We start from the raw sequence: 17,231 nt of genomic DNA on the forward strand, positions 1-17,231 counted from the left end.
CATCAAAACCTCATCAGATTGTAATTCAAAGATTTCACTGCAGATTTTCTTTAATTTTTAAGCCTTTTCTCAAACTTAGATATCTGTCACCTCAAGTCTTAGCAGTGATACCCCCATCTGGGTCATTCAGACAGAGAGCATTAAACTCCTCGTTGTCTGATTTTAAGGAGAAGCTAGGGAAGGCACAGAAGAGGCATATGGTGTTACACACCCTCTCTTGGCCTAGCAGAAGGCCGTGGTGAAAGTGGAAACTGGCACCAAACACATTGGCCAGAGGGCCAGTCAGGCACACGGGCTGTAAAGATAACCCGCCTTGATTACGCTTACACTTGGAAAAACAGCATCGCAGTTAGAAAACACTGAGGCCAAAAAATGAAAGGACTTGTAACAGCAAATGCCCACATGAGGTGAGCTGTGTGTTTCTGTGCCGCAGCTGCTTCAGAAGTGTCTCCTCCAATCTGTGTCTGATTGGCATTCGTGAGCTCAGTTCGCTGGCTTATGTGCATGCAATATGTCCACGCGGACCACGGCTAAATAAAACCTCAGGCAGACTTGCTGACCGATCCAAGAAGCAAAAATATTTCTGTGAATTCTGTTGTCCAGACTTTTGTGGACTATTCCCCTGATAATACAAGATGGTTAACAGTACTAGCTGAACAGTGAGATGACTAAGACCAAGCATTGATATTCTTGGCATTTTTAGAGAACCCTGTTTTTGCCGGGTGAACTTTAATCTTTTGGCATCTAAGTCATATTCAAGGCATGGGCACAGTCACAGAGGGGAGAGCCTGTCAAAGTTCCTGAAAAGAAGCATTCCCAGGCTCGGCTCCATAAATAACTGATGCTGCTTGAGGAGGAGTTCACATTGGTCTGTGACAGACCGGCCGCTGCCCTCAGTGTGACCTTGCATGATCGCAGAGAGCAGAGTCACAGGACTCTCAGGTCAACTCTAAACTACGGCTGCCACGATTAGTCGACTAGTCACGATTACGTCGACTATCAAAATCGTCGACGACTAATTTAATAGTCGACGCGTCGTTTGAAGCTTTGTAAGATCCCAAAAGACGCAGGAATAAGTAGTAGGATTTAAGAGTGTAATAACGGACTGAAACAGAAGATGGCAGCACTGCATGTACAAGGATGCCAGCTGCCGTTAAACCCCGAAGAAGAAGAAGCTGTGTCCCAGAATTCATAGCGCAGCCCAGCTCAGTTTCCAACAATGGCGGCAGCTAGTTAGTTTTAATATTACTCCTATTATCTTTCTGGGTCCCAAAATAAACGGTTAACATATTTTCAGGCGAGAATGTAGCTGTGTAAAGCTCAAATATCTGCTCAGTTTATCAAGACACCACATATTTTCAAAAAGCGCTCTGACGTTTTCGGAGACGTCTGTTACCCACTAGCTCGTTGGCTAGGCGGGGGCAAGCCTCACTAGAGCCGCTGAGAACATCGAATTCCCGGCAAATCGTTCTCAAACCCACTGCCTCAGGTTAAACATATATATAAGTCACTTAGACAACTTAAAAATGTTATTGTTTGGCTTTTTTCAGTATTTTATTTGTTCCTGAGTAAATCGGTTTGGCTGAGATTAAAGTTATAGTTTTTGCACAGCTGAATAAAGCAGACAGCTGATCATCAGAAGTGTGAGATGCTCGAGAATATACTCTGGTGTCCCGTTATATTTTAGATAGCAAGGAGCAGACGGCTGAGATTATTAAACTCCACCGAAACAATCTGCAAATGTCAATAAAATTTAATAAACATCTTGTCATCATCATCATCTTGTCTTTATTTTTAGTTAGCACATACCTTAAACACTTAAAGCTGTAAGCTAATGATAGTTATATAAGAGCAGATGCTGCTGTTGCAATAAGCTGTACGTTGTACATCCAATGAATGCAAGATCTGATTAGTCGACTAATCGCAAAAATAATCTGTCACTAGTCGACTATCAAAATAATCGTTTGTGGCAGCCCTACTCTAAACCCAGGAAATATTGGTGAAACAGGCACAGCTCTAGTTGTTTCTTAACCATTTATGGTAATCGCGCCTCTCTAATAATGTGTTGCAAATCCTTCAATGGGTCACCAAATGAAGAAAGAAACTGCATTGTTTATATAACGGGAGATAAATTATATAATTTGTTGTGGTATATCCTGTAAATTCTATAATTACCCTCCTCTTTCATCTTTGGACCCTGCATTCTGGCCAGGTGGATGGTTTCAGTGTGAGCAGGCTAGCTCACTGGTCTGCCCTATTAATCAAACAATGATGCAAATTTCTCTGAGAAGAAAGACCAGAAACTCCCCAATGCACCCAGTCAGGATTAATAGCCACCTGGCTGCCTTGGAAATTTAAATTTGACATTTTCATTGTTGAGCTTTACTTCATGTTTTGTCTCAGCTGACGTTTTTAATTAGTCCCTCAACTGAAAAGCTTGATGAAAGCGTTGCATTTCCTTTACCCTTTTAAATACTCACATCTTTGGAGTTGAGGATGGATGCTGCTAAAAAGCATTCATATAACAGGAGTATGGATCAGCTTAGATTTAGGGAGGAAGAACCGCGCCTACGTGTTTCACGGTTCAACATTTTCTGCTTTTGTGCCGAGCTGTGCTGCTCATTCACTTTGAACGTGTTGCTGTGATCTGCTGCTTACGTTTAAAGTCGAGGACTTTTTGAGCACCAGTCCTGACAAAACGAGACGGTTGCGTGTGCAGTCCAGCATGTTGTGAGACGTCTCACAACGCAATGCAATGCAAACAGGACGTTTGGCTAATGTAAATATGGGAAAAGAAAGCTAGCTTAGGTTAGCCTGGTTAGCTTCCCCTGTAAGTGAAAGGTTGTTGTTATGACAATCGCACCAGCAAAGATACCCATGCCCGTCTCAGACATACCCTCATGCATCTTCAAGGCCACCTGTACATTTGAATCCTCCCCAAGGACAGTTACCAACAGTTATTTTCATTTCTGATAAATCTAATGATTAGTTAGGCACCTACTCGAGTGCACAGGACAGTTGGGAGAAAGAGACATAAGACAAAGATACAGATAGTGAATGTCATGGTCTGATATTTTACATGTATTAACAATAGAAAGCCTACAATAGTGGTGCTATGCGAATCAATGGTCAGCGACTAGTGCTGCAGCTGTCTATATGTCACCTATGTCTTGGAGGATAATAAGATGTTGCCTTTATGCCTGTCAAAATTTCTTTTGCAGAAGTGTCATGTATTTTTAGATTCAGTTATAACTCCAAAGAATTAACTATCAGGACTCCATTGTGAATAAATGTCCCTAAATACACTTTGATATCATGGAAAGAAAATGCTGCTCTTAATTTTCTGCAGGATCAAAGTGATCCAAACTTCCTGTTTGAATAATACATCAATGGGTACAATGCGAACAGGACGTTTGGCTAATGTAAATATAGGCCAAAAATGATCTCAAGCTGTAGGCCATGGTGTAGCTCACTACATTCACTTAACTGCTGGACAATCCCTTACAGCATTATTGTAACTCTTTCATTTAGTCTGAAAAACAGTACTGTTACTGTGTGTGTGCAAGATGTTCAGAAAGGCGTAACAACCTGGAATATAAAGCTTTATGACCTTAATGTTCAACCAAGTAAACATGTTTACGGGTATTATGAGTCTCAAGGTAGAAAGTTTGCGTATTTCACCGTTAGCGGAAACCGAACTTGACGGTCAGATTTTGGAAGCCAGGCAAAAGATAAAACAGCAGAAGGGTAAAGTGGAGCATCTTGTGCCTCTAAGCATCAGTGATGAGAGATAAATTGGTGGTGACCTAGTACTAATGCGTGCTCTGAACATGATATATTATTCAGTGTGGGTTTTGATATATGTGATCATGAACTCTGAAACCTAGAGGGGAATGTTTTTGCCACAGAAAATTGTGTCTGTGCCTCCTTATTGGACCATTTACAGTCACATAAAAGTGCATCCCATGGAAACTGCCTTTTGGCACATGTGGACACGCAAACACTTTAAAACATACTGTGAAAAGTATTTTGCACTCGTCTCTTTGACGTTGCCCTACTGCAAATTTTAAACACTCTCTCATCTAGATTTCCTTCAGTTGTTTCAAGGTGTTTTACAGTTTCTTTGCATGTACTGCCCATTTTAAACTCGCCAAATATGAGCCATAACATAAGCCTCCATTTCATCCTTCATTAGCTATAGTGTGGTCATTTGATCAGATCATTGTCCTTTTAAAACATCTGCCTTACGCTCAACTTCAAGACTGATGCAGATTCGTAGTGAAGTCATTTACTGCAAGCTGCTCAGTCACTGAGACAGGGACATGGGAGCAGCTCCAAAATAAAAACACTCGACTTCACTGCACCACACATTTCTGCTGTTACATCTCTGTCTTTGATTTGTCTGTACAGAGATGAATAAAGGCTTTGCGTGTTCCTGCCTGCTCATTGGCAAAAGGCACTCTTACTCTGTTTGTTTGGAGATCAAATTGCACAATCCCTTTCTGATCACTGATCAACAAATCCACGCGTTACCTGCAGATCCTGTGATGACACGTTGGGATTTTTGGCTTTTTTTTTTTGGAATCAGCTTTACTAAGTTCCCTAATACTTTAAGTGATGCTGGAGTCTTTACATCATCAGATCTTTGTCTTCTCCACCTTGGAAGTAGGTGCCAGAAAAATCTGTTGCCATCTTTTTTTTGTTTGGTGTCAGACAGCGCTGCTGTAGGGTTAAATAGTCTGTGGCAAATTGGTAGTTAATTGAAAACAAGGGCGATTTAAATTTAAATGTGCTTTTATTATACGGAAAAATCTTTTCGCATCCCTTCCTCGATGCATGGGCATCCAGAACCTTTTCTTTTCTTAGAGAGTAGGTTTCATCTGTCACTCTGTAAAGACAGTCTAATATTTGGGCTCTAATCTGGAACCCCTGATTGAAGTTTTATGAATTTGAAGGTTTGATAAATGCTGTGGTATTCTTAGCTCATCCACAGATTGAGCCCCCCCCCCCCCCCCCCCCCCTTTGTGTCAGCTTTGCTATTTGAACACTTTGGAAACTAATGAATGCTTAGATATGATATAATACAAAAAAATATGATAAAAGTTCCACATATTCCATAAAGTCGTCCTTTATGACAGACTATTTAGTAGATAGGCTATGGCACAAACTTGGGGACGATGTCGCAGTTTCTTCTGTGCCCAAAGCAGCAGCCGTAGGAACAATTAGTGTGGTAGCCACAGAGGAGCATTGTGCAGTCTTGGAGAGAGCAAATGGGAGCTACTTTATTTCTCAATTCAAAACAACTGTTTTACCCATCTATAATTAATGCGCCTAGAAACTGGGTAATGCCAGTGCAAAGTGTAGCTCTGCTCGCAGAGGGGTCCTATAACGGTGGAAAGTGTGTACGGATAAGAAAAATACTCCCAACGCCGCTGGTGATTGGAGGAGGAAATTTGGGAAGATAATAAGAACTGAGCATTGCTTACTCAGCGGCATCGATCGGAGCGTGTGGTACGTGTAACGTGAAGGAGCTACAGACCTCCACCTTTTCACACTCTTGAGGTTTAATCGATGCTGTTAAGGTCACCGGTGAGATCAGGGCCAGTGTGTAAACTGTGTGTAGGCAAAACTGGATTTTCATACTCTCAATTATTTCTAAGAGAAGAAAAATAAAGCTGGAGGGGCGAGATAAAAAAGATAAAAACAACAAAGAAAAAAGTTCCACCTACTAGTCTGAAATGGCATATTGAGAGGAAAAGTATTGCGTGACTAAAATTAAAACACTGACACAAGCAGCTAGTGCCATCTGGTGCATGAACCATCAAAGAGGGTCTCGGTGTGCCGTCGCGCTGACCACACGCACATGAATGTGTGTGCAAGCACTAATTTCTGCATACTCTCAAATGTGAGCCCAAGAACAGTGCCGGTCCTTCTCGTCGGGATCGAATCCTTTGAGGAGCAGCGCTGTGGAGCACAATAACCGAAAGCTGTTGTCTTCCAAGTAGAGGCGTGAAAGCCTGCACTGCTGTTTAATAATGCATTAGGTTCTAGTGTTGTTGGTCTCAGGGAGGGGAGGATGGGTGGGGGGTGATAGGGGTATGACGGTCAAACTGGGCCCGCACGTCAACAGTCTGATTCATTCACTTCTGAGATGTTATCTCGTGGATTAAGCGGGCTATGAGCTGGAATTAATTATCCAAAGCATGTTCAAGTCCTTTAAGGCAGTTTATTGAAATGGAATGAGCAATTAAGCCGGAATTATTTATGTCTTGCTGTAACTATCTTGGAGGGGTTTGGTGTTTGGATATCCTAATCAGGGGAGGGTTGCTTTCACTACGCTGCATTGCAGTGCAGGGATCTGATCGGCACGGGCTTTTGTGGGGCACACTCTGCTCTGACACGGTTTCCCTGTCGGCGTGCGAGTCGCGATTACTTAATATCGAGGCGTTCAAGAATGCGACTGCCGATTTCATATCTGTTAATGGCTTTCACCGGGCGAGGAACACTGCCGAGAGAAAAGGCAGCGTTTTCCTTTGTTGCATAAGCTCGTCTGTGCTGAGGCTGGAAAAAATGACGGTGATTGCTGTCACACTGTTCTCAAATCCGCTTTCTTCTGTAGCAATTGCTGAGTGGCCACCTTATCGAGGTGTATTTCTGAGGGGTGGGAGGATTCGCTTGTGTGCCTACAGTGATTTGTGAGAGCCTTGGAAGGGGCACAGCTGTGCTTTTCAACTTGTTAGGCTCAAAGTGGAGAAATCTGGGCTTCAAGGGGCCGAGCTGACGAGATCTTGCCCTTAAGGCAGAATATAGAAAGTAGACGTAGCATGAGATGGCTTTTTTTTCTGTCCTATTTACTGTTGTTCACTTCAAGAATAAATCAATAATTTGATAATAAACTGATGAGGATTTTTCTGGATTTGCTACGTTAACGATGCCTCTGGGCTCTGCAAAAGACATTCTCGTTAGTAGACACTCCGTAATTAATGAGTTGTTAAATTAAAGACTCATTCATGTCAGTTCACCTTAAGTTTAACTTTATGGCTCATTGTGTGGAAAAATGCTTTATTTTATCACTTTAAATGGCTTCATTTTGTTTGTTTTGACTAAAAATGCTTTTATCTAAACAGTGAATATAGAAATTCATAGAAAAATTGTCCTTTTACATAATTGTCGATATTTAATTACTTGTTTGAGAATATAAGGCATTCTTCACATTCCTGGGATTGAGCGGAAGAAAGGGTTTTCAGCTGTTCCAGTCAGCAGTCTCTTAATATGCTATAAAAGAGTAATAAAACCAGAAACACGAGGTTCAGGAAAGACTCGGAAATCTTAACGGCGATCGTTGTGCACAGACATTCCTTCTAGCAGGTGATAAGGTGGTAGAAGTGGTGGATTTTCAATTTAATACCTCGTAAACCTCATTTGCCTTCTCTGGGATTCCACCTGGGAGCGGCCCTGTAAGGCTGAATCAGTATGGGTGACGCTGCTTTTTGTTTGTGATATATTGCAAACTGGTGGCACATTCGTCCCTGTTTTAAGTGTTGAACATTTCGGGTGCACCTCTTAGACACGATGCGTTCACTGCCAACCCCCTGCGTGCCCTGTCCTGTCTCTTCAATGTGCAATGTGCACATTTAGCAAACAATAGTGCAAAAGTCTTGAGCCACCCTTCATTTCTTGATATTTTACTTCCAAGGAGCCAGACTTTCCTGTCAGTGTTCTTGAACAATAGTTCTGAAGGTATTCAAACTTTTTCTTTGGACAACATGTTTTATTTTTTGTTTTTGCACTCATTTTTAATTCAGTTCTTGTACCTGACCATCTTTATTTTTCTTTCTAACTCCATCAAATAACTTTTTTTTTCAATTTCTTTAGCAAATCTGCCAAAAAATGGCATAGTTTGACGGGAATTAAATAATATTTTTGCACCAGCAAAATGATTTCTGAAGAACTATTAGCTGAAAACTTGGCATATCTAAGGATGTTAAACATTTTGGGGAAACTGGACAAGTGGAGGACAAATGAAGTGACAGGCTTAAAAACTGTCTACAGCACATGAACCCAAAGTCCTTTATTTAAGCAATAGAATAAAAATCCAGCAAAGACCTGACACAGGGCCTGAGAGATGCATCTGGCCCTTCAATCGATCCATCTACTGCTCACCAAAGCCTCATCAGAAATGGTCACTGATCACTGTTTGGAAGAGCGGTTTTTAAGAAGCCATTCTTAAGGGAAACTGTGAGGAACGATATACCGAACACACTGCCAAGAAAAACACAATCGGTGGAAGACAGTCGGTCCTGGATTGGCCTGTCCAGATCCTAGACTTCAACATTTTTTAAGCAGTGTTAGATCATCATCACCAAGGAATGAAACAAAAGGAAACCAAAGTCCAAAGAAGACCTTTGAATGTACTCCAGGAAGCCTGGAGAACTATTAATGACGACTACTTAAAGAAATTACAAGCAAGCTTTGCTAAGAGAGTGCAGACTGCTGAAAAGTAAGGGTGGTCATACCAAATGCTGACTTTCAAGCTTGTAAGAGTTTCAAGCTTGTATGCTTACACATTTCAGTGAATCCCGGCATCTTTTTCCCGTTTTCCTAACAGAATATAAAGAAATAAGGAGTGGCGTAAGACTCTTGCACAGCACTGTGCAGTGACCTCCTACAAACTTCAGCTTCTCGGGAATCAGATCTTCTCGTCTATCAGAATGATAGAATGATTACTGCAAAATTGATCTGTGTGTTCTGATTCTGTACTGGTAGAAATGGACATAAATAAGGATTTAAACATGTCTGATATGCAGGCATGAAATTAAAAAACAAAACAAAAGATCATTTCAGTGTGTATGCTCAATGAAGCCCAGGATGAATCTATTCTTTATACTGAATCAACATGGGTGCTACGAATGTGCCCACGTTATCTGCTCTGTAGCCACAACCCAGGACAGCACATTACCACATAGATGGATGCAGTCATTGTGCAGATAAATGGCAGAGGTTTCCACTCCTCCAGAAGGGCACCGTGAAATGCGAATTATGTCACCAACATTATTCCTCAGCGCCGGTGTCTGTAACACATTTGCACGCAGGCTCACACAGGCACACTTTGCAGCCGTGCTCGGGAGCCGGTGATTTCCCCGCGGTGTGTCTGGAGTTAAAATGATGTGTTTGCAAGGATGAAGAGGTTTTTAAAATGCAGTGTCATCTTGGGTTTAGATTCAGTTGCAATAGCAATGCTTAAACAAAAGAAGTGCTGCCCACACATCTAAGCTACTGCTGTGGTTTTCCAACCGGGGTTGAAGTAGCTGAGTTCATCTGATGGGGCTGTGGGTAAAAATGTCGAGTACTGCCACAGAAGTAGCACGCTGTGTACACAGTAGTCGGTTACCAAATGTAGCATAACCAGATTTCTTTATATCAAACTAAAAATAGCCCTGTTTCTTAATTTTTTTTCCCCCTGGCATGAACAAAACCATCAGTGAGTAGTGTGAACCCACCCTCAGAGCAGCTCTGCTAGCAGCTTATGAATTTGTATAGCTGCGCCAGAGGAGGAGGAAGCTAATAAATCTTGCAAATTTCTCCAAATGCATCACCTGACCTGAACTAAAAACAAGAGCATCATTATGCTGCTGGAATTAAACACAACTAACATAGCGGAGGGATGATGTCGATGTAGCAGCGATGCATGTAGTAACCCGTGCACCCGCCCTCCTCCATCCTGAAGCCTGGCGCTTGTATGTGAAGTTGTTCTCTGTGAGGATGATTTATCTTCGCTGCAGATCGGTTTCATGCCTCTTCACTGTTGCTGTGTAATACGAGAGCTGGGAAAGACACAGCTGTTTCCTGTTATCAACATTTTTTTTAATCTTCTACAGGAATTTATTATGTAATCTTCTGGGTCTCTGTTTGCTTGCTGTGAATTTAGTACACTCAAAATGTAGACGTGCACATATGGACTGTGGTAAAAAGCAGCAGTGGTTATAGAGCACGGTGCTGATGAGAGTTGAAGGAGATCAGAACCTGCACATCACGATTCTGTGTGAGTCGGACAGAGATGGAGGCGGTTAGGGAGGGAGGGTGAATTCGAGGGGCAACCCCCCTTTCTAGACGAGGGATTCCTTTACTGCAGTGATCAGCAGTACTCCCCCCATCCCTCCCCTCTCGTGCTCCTCTCACTCATAGCTTTTCTCTTTCCGTCTCCCTCCCTCCCTCGTCTTCCTTCTCTTTCTTACCGCCATCCCTGCCAAACATACACACTCCACAGTCACGTTTCGGGTGGGGAGGGACTGTCTGCTGCAGGGTACTGTGTATGCAGCACATGGTCAGAAACGCAAGCGCGCTTGTGACTCGCACGTTTTTACTCCAGACTCCATTTATCTCCATTGCTCCCCCGCCACCCCTCCATTTATCCTCACGTTCATTCTCCCCGTCTCTCCACACCTCTTTCCCCCTCTCTCGTGGCCCGTCTGCCCATCTCCTCAGCCCGTTTTTCTTTGTCTCTCCCCCTTTCCCTTCGCCGTGTGTGACATTGATTCCAAGGTTGCTGTGCTGTTGACTGCTGCTACGCTGTTAAATATTGCAGGCAGCGTTTCAGTGGCTGCGTGCCGAGGGGAGTGGAGGCGCGGGAGCTTTGCTCAGTCGCTGCAGCTGCAACTGCAACTACCGCTGACAAACAGGCTGGTGAACAGACGGGTTGGACACACACACACACACACACACACACACACACACACACACACACACACACACACACACACACACACACACACACACACGGCCACACACACACACACACGGCCACCTGCAAGCACACAGAGGTATATCCACGCATACATGTCACTCCACAGATCGACGTGCACGTGTGCCCGTGCCATATTTGCATATGTTTGTGATGGCGCTTTGTGCCAGCGGGTGCGTGGGCTGGTGATGACGCTGTTGTGGGTATCTCCGTGAAATCTTCCTGGCTTTCGAATAGCTGAAGTTAATGAATGAGCAAAGCAGTGCTGGAGTGCTCTCTGCAGACTGTGCAGTTATTCCAGCCAAAAGCCCTTTCTCAGCATGTCATCTGATCAGAAACCTAATCACTGTTTGGGCTCTACTTGGTGCTTGGCAATTGGTATTCTCATTTAGGACACACACACACACACACACACACACACACACACACACACACACACACACACACACACACACACACACACACACACACACACACACACACACACAGAGAGAGAGAGAGGAGGTGCTGCAGTGCTGGCATTTACTCTCACACCTTCTCCATCCTTTATCCAGATCAACATCATTCTGTGCATTTGATTGATTGGCAGTCGCAGTCACTGATTGACAGCAAGCCTGGGTTTGAGTTTCTGTGTCTCAGTTTGGTGGTCGGATTACAGCCAGCTTCCTTTGAAGAGGCCCAACTGCTCACAGAATTATTTTTATATACGAGTTTATTTTCTGTCAGTCACAGGAAACCTTTTGACACAGGCCGTCTGTGTCAAACATGAACAACAGTGTAAAGCTTTGTAAATACTTAAAGAATCTGTGGGAAAGCCTTATTGCAGACAGACCTGGGATAATTGTGTTGCTGACTAATAATAAAATCAGGCTTTATTATCCGGACCGTTGACTTCTTTTTGCTGCCGTCTTGCTTTTGTCCAGGATTAAAAATGATGTTGGTAAATGGAGCATGTTTATCTCGGCTGTACAGAATTAGAAAGGATCTGTTTGCAGTGAAAGTATACGCACACAGATGCACAGATGCACAGATACACGTCTCCTGTGAGATATCTTTTCACTCTGTGACTATCAGTGCAGTTGAGAGAGCTTTGAAGCTCTGCTGTTGTGGTTTGGATCAGTAAGGGTCAGAGAGTGTGGGTGTATCGTAGATCTGATGTTACAACGGTTGTACACAGATTAAGCGCATCAGTACATTGTATACTTGTACACATTGTATACAATTATATGCAACCCTAAAAGTTGCACAGATCTGGGCCCCAGATGTCAGGGACAGTGCAGAAAACTGAGCATTTTTGTGGTACAGTCACAATTGGTTTATCCAGAAGTTATGAGTCCCCAGAGGTGTTTTTTTTGGTTTTGTTTTTTCCTGATGTCTCATCTTCATCTGTTCATTTGTTTTGTTGTTTTTGTTTTTTAAGAATGAGAAGAGCAGCCCGCCTGCCATTTGCCCTGGGCTGGATGATGTCCCGCCAGTAATTTGAAACATATGAACACTCAGAAGTATTTTTGTGACAAGAAAGCCGCAGTTAAATCGGTTAATTCGTCCTACTCGGGCGTGGCTCTTGTCTGCAAATGGGAGCATTTCTTGAAAATGGGAAAGCGGTCCCTGTTGTGTAACACAACACTCTCGGAAATAAACAATTAGAGAAGTAAGTGGCATTGATTAGGGCAGTTTCATATTGCTGGGTGCTGCACGCTGATCTACAGCAGCAGCAGCTGTGGCTGGGTGAAAGAAGCATGCCAGGTGAGAACAAACAGTGAAAAGGCAAAAAGTAATGAGTTTGGTCCACTTTCTCCTCCTATCTGCAGGTTTGGAGGGGCGCCCCCTCATGGCACGGCCAGAGACTGTTGTGTTCCTCTGCAGCTCCAGAGGGTAAGTATTCCCTTCCTACTGCATCGTTAACTTGACACTCTCACCAGCAAAAATCCAGATGCAGCACTCGTAGCTGTATGAGAGGTTTCCCTTCCTTTTTTTTTTTTTTTTTTCTCAAACGAAGGAGAAAACCCCAAACAACAATGCGAGAAATTCTGCATCAATCGGAGAGTAGAGGCTCATTTGGAGTTAACAGGCAGAAGTCATTAATGTGGAATCAGTCTCGGGGTAGCATCTGCTTGTCTGTGTGAGAGGCGGGAGTGATGGAGAGTGTGAACAGAGGGTGGAAGAGAAAGGGAGCAGCACTGCAGAACAGGCTGAATTCATTTAAAAGCGTGCCTTAATAGCTGTAGGATTGTAGTAAAGATAGACACGGGGTCTTTGCGCTTTTAACAATGCTCCTGCGATGACAGGATAAACGAGGACAAAGGGAACGTGTGCGGCAGAGGGGGGCACTCGGGGCAACGTTTCAAAGTATCACTGTAATGAAGAAACGGTCTTAAAATGAAACGTCTGAACCTTTGGTGTCTTTTAAACGTGACACCTGGAAAAGAAGCCCGGCTGGCGCTGCCTGTGCCAGCTGAGCGTCCTTCATTTCTTGGTGTGGACCTGGGCAGATATCTGCTGATTCACTGCAGTGGGCCTGTGCAGGAGGCGGAGGTTTTTGGGTGCAGCAGCAACAAGGAGGCTCGGATCATATCTCCTATGGGCTTGCAGCCCCCTGCCTTGATTCATGTGTCTGTCTTTAGAGGCCACTCAGCATGATAATGTATAAGCTGCACAGGCTCATTACAACAGTAGTTTGGTTATGGACCAATAGAGCCATATTACAGGCTTATATTAGCAGAGAGTGCCAGTGAGCCGAGCGTGGGCTCAGCTGTTTGGGACAAAAGTGATGGAAGAAAAAAGCAGGGTGTACAGATGGCACCGAAAACGCACAGAATCCTAAACTTGAACTCAGTCCCAGGTACACTAAGTGATTCCATCTTTTTCTCGGCTATGAAAAGTAAAAAAATTTCAAAGAATGAATAAACTACGGTGTTTACCTCGAGGCCTTTTAATTCAGCCTCACCACACGCGCATGATTTAGAAGTCTTTCAGGCTTTTATGTGGGAATAAGAAACATCAATAGTTGGCTTCAAAGAATCATCGGCAGTCCTGTGAGGAACAGGTTCGCAATGTTAAGGCTGTATCGATTCTCCAGAACAGATGGCCTGAATAGGGCTTATTTTGGCAAACCGCAGCGAGCAGTGTATGTCTTTTAGTAGCTATTAGTCCTGTGTTGATTACTGACAAATATTAGATGTGCTAAACCAAAAATTAGGTACTGAGAGTAATAAGAGTTTTTTGACAGCAATGTGCATAGACTCAATTATTAATGCAGCTCTCAGTACAACTATTTTACTATCTTATTAAAAAAAGATTTTCATTGACATGCGGTCATTGTTGATGGTTACAACCAAGCTTGGATGCATGCATTTACAATAACTTGGAAATGATCGTTAATTGGAACCAGTTATCGAATACCATTCCTAATCACAACTTGGTCAATGCACACGTCCAGTCAAAGCATCCTGTCTGTGGGAACCCACCCCTACACTGCCTCCGAATTTGTATCAGATAATTTCAGCCAATAAATAACTGTTGATGAATTACATTGACTGCAGCGTCTTATTGGATAAGTTAAATGGAGCCAGTGTTCCAATATGGCAAGATCTGTTAACGTTTAATGAACGATCACTGAGTTTTATGTTTAGTGTTGTGATGCGCCCAGTTAGGGCTACTGTGACGCCCTGAACCACAGTCCAGTGAGCAGTTAGACAAAATGCTCTTGTTAGATAACCTTTTTTTTCCCAAGGTTTCTGTGTCCATGTGTTGGACCAGTTGTTTAAGTTTTATAGCAGTGCACTTAAGTTAATTAGATACTTAGTATCAGAACTCTGACTCCATACCACTACTTTGCTGGGCAAACTGTTTAATGCCAATATATCAATCAGGCCACAGATGGTATCATCTAGATGTTTTGTAGTGAGCCATGCAAAGTAAACCAAGAATAACTAGACTCCTGCTTCTCATTAACGCTTCTTAGCCTTTCTGTAACCTCATTTTATAACCACAGTTCCAAAGGAGTTGGGACAAAGATGCAAATCTCATGAAACCATATTTTTATTCACAATACGTCATAGAAACATATCAAATGTCTTGAAAAAATTTCGAATGGGAGCAACAAAACCCATGAAAGGTAAGTAGTACTAAAAAAAACAACTGGAGGAGCATTCTTCAGCTAATTAGCAACAGGTCAGTAACATGATTGGGCATAAAAAGAGCATCTCAGAGAGGCTGAGTTTCTCAGAAGAGGTTAATGAGTCCTTAAAAGAACTGCACCTACAAATTTCAGAATAATTTTCCTCAGCGTGAAATTGCGATATCTCATCATCTGCAGTATATAATATCATGCAGAGATTCATCCTGCATTTCTGATGGTATGTGGGAGTTAGTGCTTGCGCATCTGGAAATGCACTATGAATGCTCAAAGGTATACACAGGTTTTAGAGGAGCATGTGCTCCAATCCGGGGAAGTTGTTGTTTACTTCAGCAAGATGATGCTAAACTGCACACATACTGTAAATCATTGCATTCTGTATGTACTTCCATTTTACTCAGCATCCTAATTTTTTGGGCATTGAGGTTGTGCAAGATTACTGCTTTTGTGACGTTCGACCCGTCCCTGTTTTCTTACTCGCGACCCCTACAGAGGTGACGGTGGTGTATCAGAACGGGCTGCCGGTGATCTCAGTCAGTTTGCCGTCCAGACGAGAGCGCTGTCAGTTCACCCTCAAACCTCTCAGCGACTGTGTGGGAGTTTTCCTCCAACAGCTCCAGGCAGAGGACAGAGGCATCGACCGGGTCGCCATCTACTCTATGGGTATGCTCACACACACAAGTGAACAAAACCTCATAACCTTTAGTTCCAGTACCTTTTTGTTGCGTAAGCCCTCTCTTATTTTCTCCCCGTTTCTCTTTCTCTTCAGATGGGGCGAGGGTTGCCTCCTCCACAGGAATAGACATCCTGCTGCTGGATGATTTCAAGCTCGTTATTAACGACACCACACACCTCGTGCGGCCACCGAGGAGAGGTGAGAACCGGCGAAGCCTCTGCTGTTCGTTGTTAGGCAGATTTCAATCATGGCGTGTACCGCTGCGACTGTGGGTGTGACAGGTGTTTTGGGGGTTGCAGTGATCATGGTGATAGGTGCTTTAGCATAATAAGAAGCACAACCACTGAAGCCTGAAATTCTTGTCTGAATTCTGCCTTAGGGGGCGTCACCAATAAGAGGAAGTCAGGATTTTATTGCCAGCATGTGGGAAGCCTGTTTATTTATTTGCATTTGTGTGTTTAACTTCAGAGCTGTTGCCCCACGAGGAGGCGGAAAAGTTGAACGATGTCAAGTTTCTGGTGCAGCAGCTCTATACCACGCTGCGCATCGACGAGCACCAACTTAGCAAAGAGCGTGAGCTAATTGGACGACTGGAGGACCTGAACTCACAACTCCGCCCCCTAGAGAAGGTCTAACTCTCTTAACGTGTTTTGGAGTGCTGTAATATTGAAATTTGTGCTGCTACAAGACGATTAACCTTCACCACAACATCAGGGAACTTGAAATTAAGTGACCTGCATGCTTTTATTAAATTTTTTCATGGGAGACAAGAAGCTGTTATGTAACTAGTATAGCATATCACCCCAGTCACAATTCACACGACATGGCTAATATAACTAAAATGTTGTTATTCAGTTGTTACTTGTGTACTGAAGGGAATTACTGACCTAATGGAAAATAGTTTTATGTGCTCCGCTTGTGAACGCATGTGCGGTTTCTGTATTATCTCCTGTGCAGGTGAAGGAGGAGCTGAATAAGAAGGCAGAGCGACGCACCACTTGGGTGTTGTGGGGTGGCATGGCGTATATGGCAACCCAGTTTGGTATCTTGGCCAGGCTAACCTGGTGGGAGTACTCCTGGGATATCATGGAGCCGGTCACCTACTTCATCACTTACGGCACTGCAATGGCCATGTATGCCTACTTCGTTCTAACACGTCAGGTAAGACCACAGTCTTCAAACTTGGATAAAGATGTAAAGGCCTTAGCTTTCATGTTTACACCTTGTTATCACATGATCTAAGCATCCATGTTTGAAGATTCATACTGGTGGAAAACCAGGAGAAATCTGTATACCTAATAATTCAAACCTAATAATGGTTTGAATGCTGCAAAGCAGTGGATTAAATCTGAGAACCTGTATCATGAGAGTGAAGGCATGAAGCGAATGGAGTGCCTTGGATGTGTTTCTCTTTTTTCTCGATCTATGGAAATGCCATCCAAAGACAAGCTCAAACGGATGTAATATGCATTCAGGCAGTGTTCCTGTTAAATATTTTTACATTCTGATAACCACTGAAGTCACTTATAATAGAAAAAAGTTCAGCTTTGATAGAACCTAATCAAATATGTGGATTTACTCCTTTTCCCTGCTGATTTGTTTTGTTAATTAACAATCGTGCACTGTTGCCTGACAAAAAGCATGGAAATAGAATCGATCTATTCATATTATCGTAT

At 43.2% G+C, this 17,231-nt stretch overlaps 1 protein-coding gene across 2 annotated transcripts in view; it reads left to right on the plus strand.

Annotated features, from left to right (window-relative positions):
* The window catches only part of mcu (mitochondrial calcium uniporter), a 63,958-nt gene that overhangs the window by 42,463 nt on the left and 4,264 nt on the right, over window positions 1-17,231 (plus strand). For both annotated transcript variants that reach the window (XM_080868148.1, XM_080868147.1), the window contains exons 3-7: window positions 12,553-12,616; window positions 15,372-15,542; window positions 15,649-15,753; window positions 16,024-16,184; window positions 16,513-16,716. In XM_080868148.1, the coding sequence (XP_080724274.1) occupies window positions 12,553-12,616; window positions 15,372-15,542; window positions 15,649-15,753; window positions 16,024-16,184; window positions 16,513-16,716 (705 nt within the window). The remainder of the gene's footprint in view (window positions 1-12,552; window positions 12,617-15,371; window positions 15,543-15,648; window positions 15,754-16,023; window positions 16,185-16,512; window positions 16,717-17,231) is intronic.

Source organism: Rhamphochromis sp. 'chilingali' (genome assembly GCF_963969265.1).
Source record: "Rhamphochromis sp. 'chilingali' genome assembly, chromosome: 20".
NCBI classification, from domain to species: Eukaryota; Metazoa; Chordata; class Actinopteri; order Cichliformes; family Cichlidae; genus Rhamphochromis; species Rhamphochromis sp. 'chilingali'.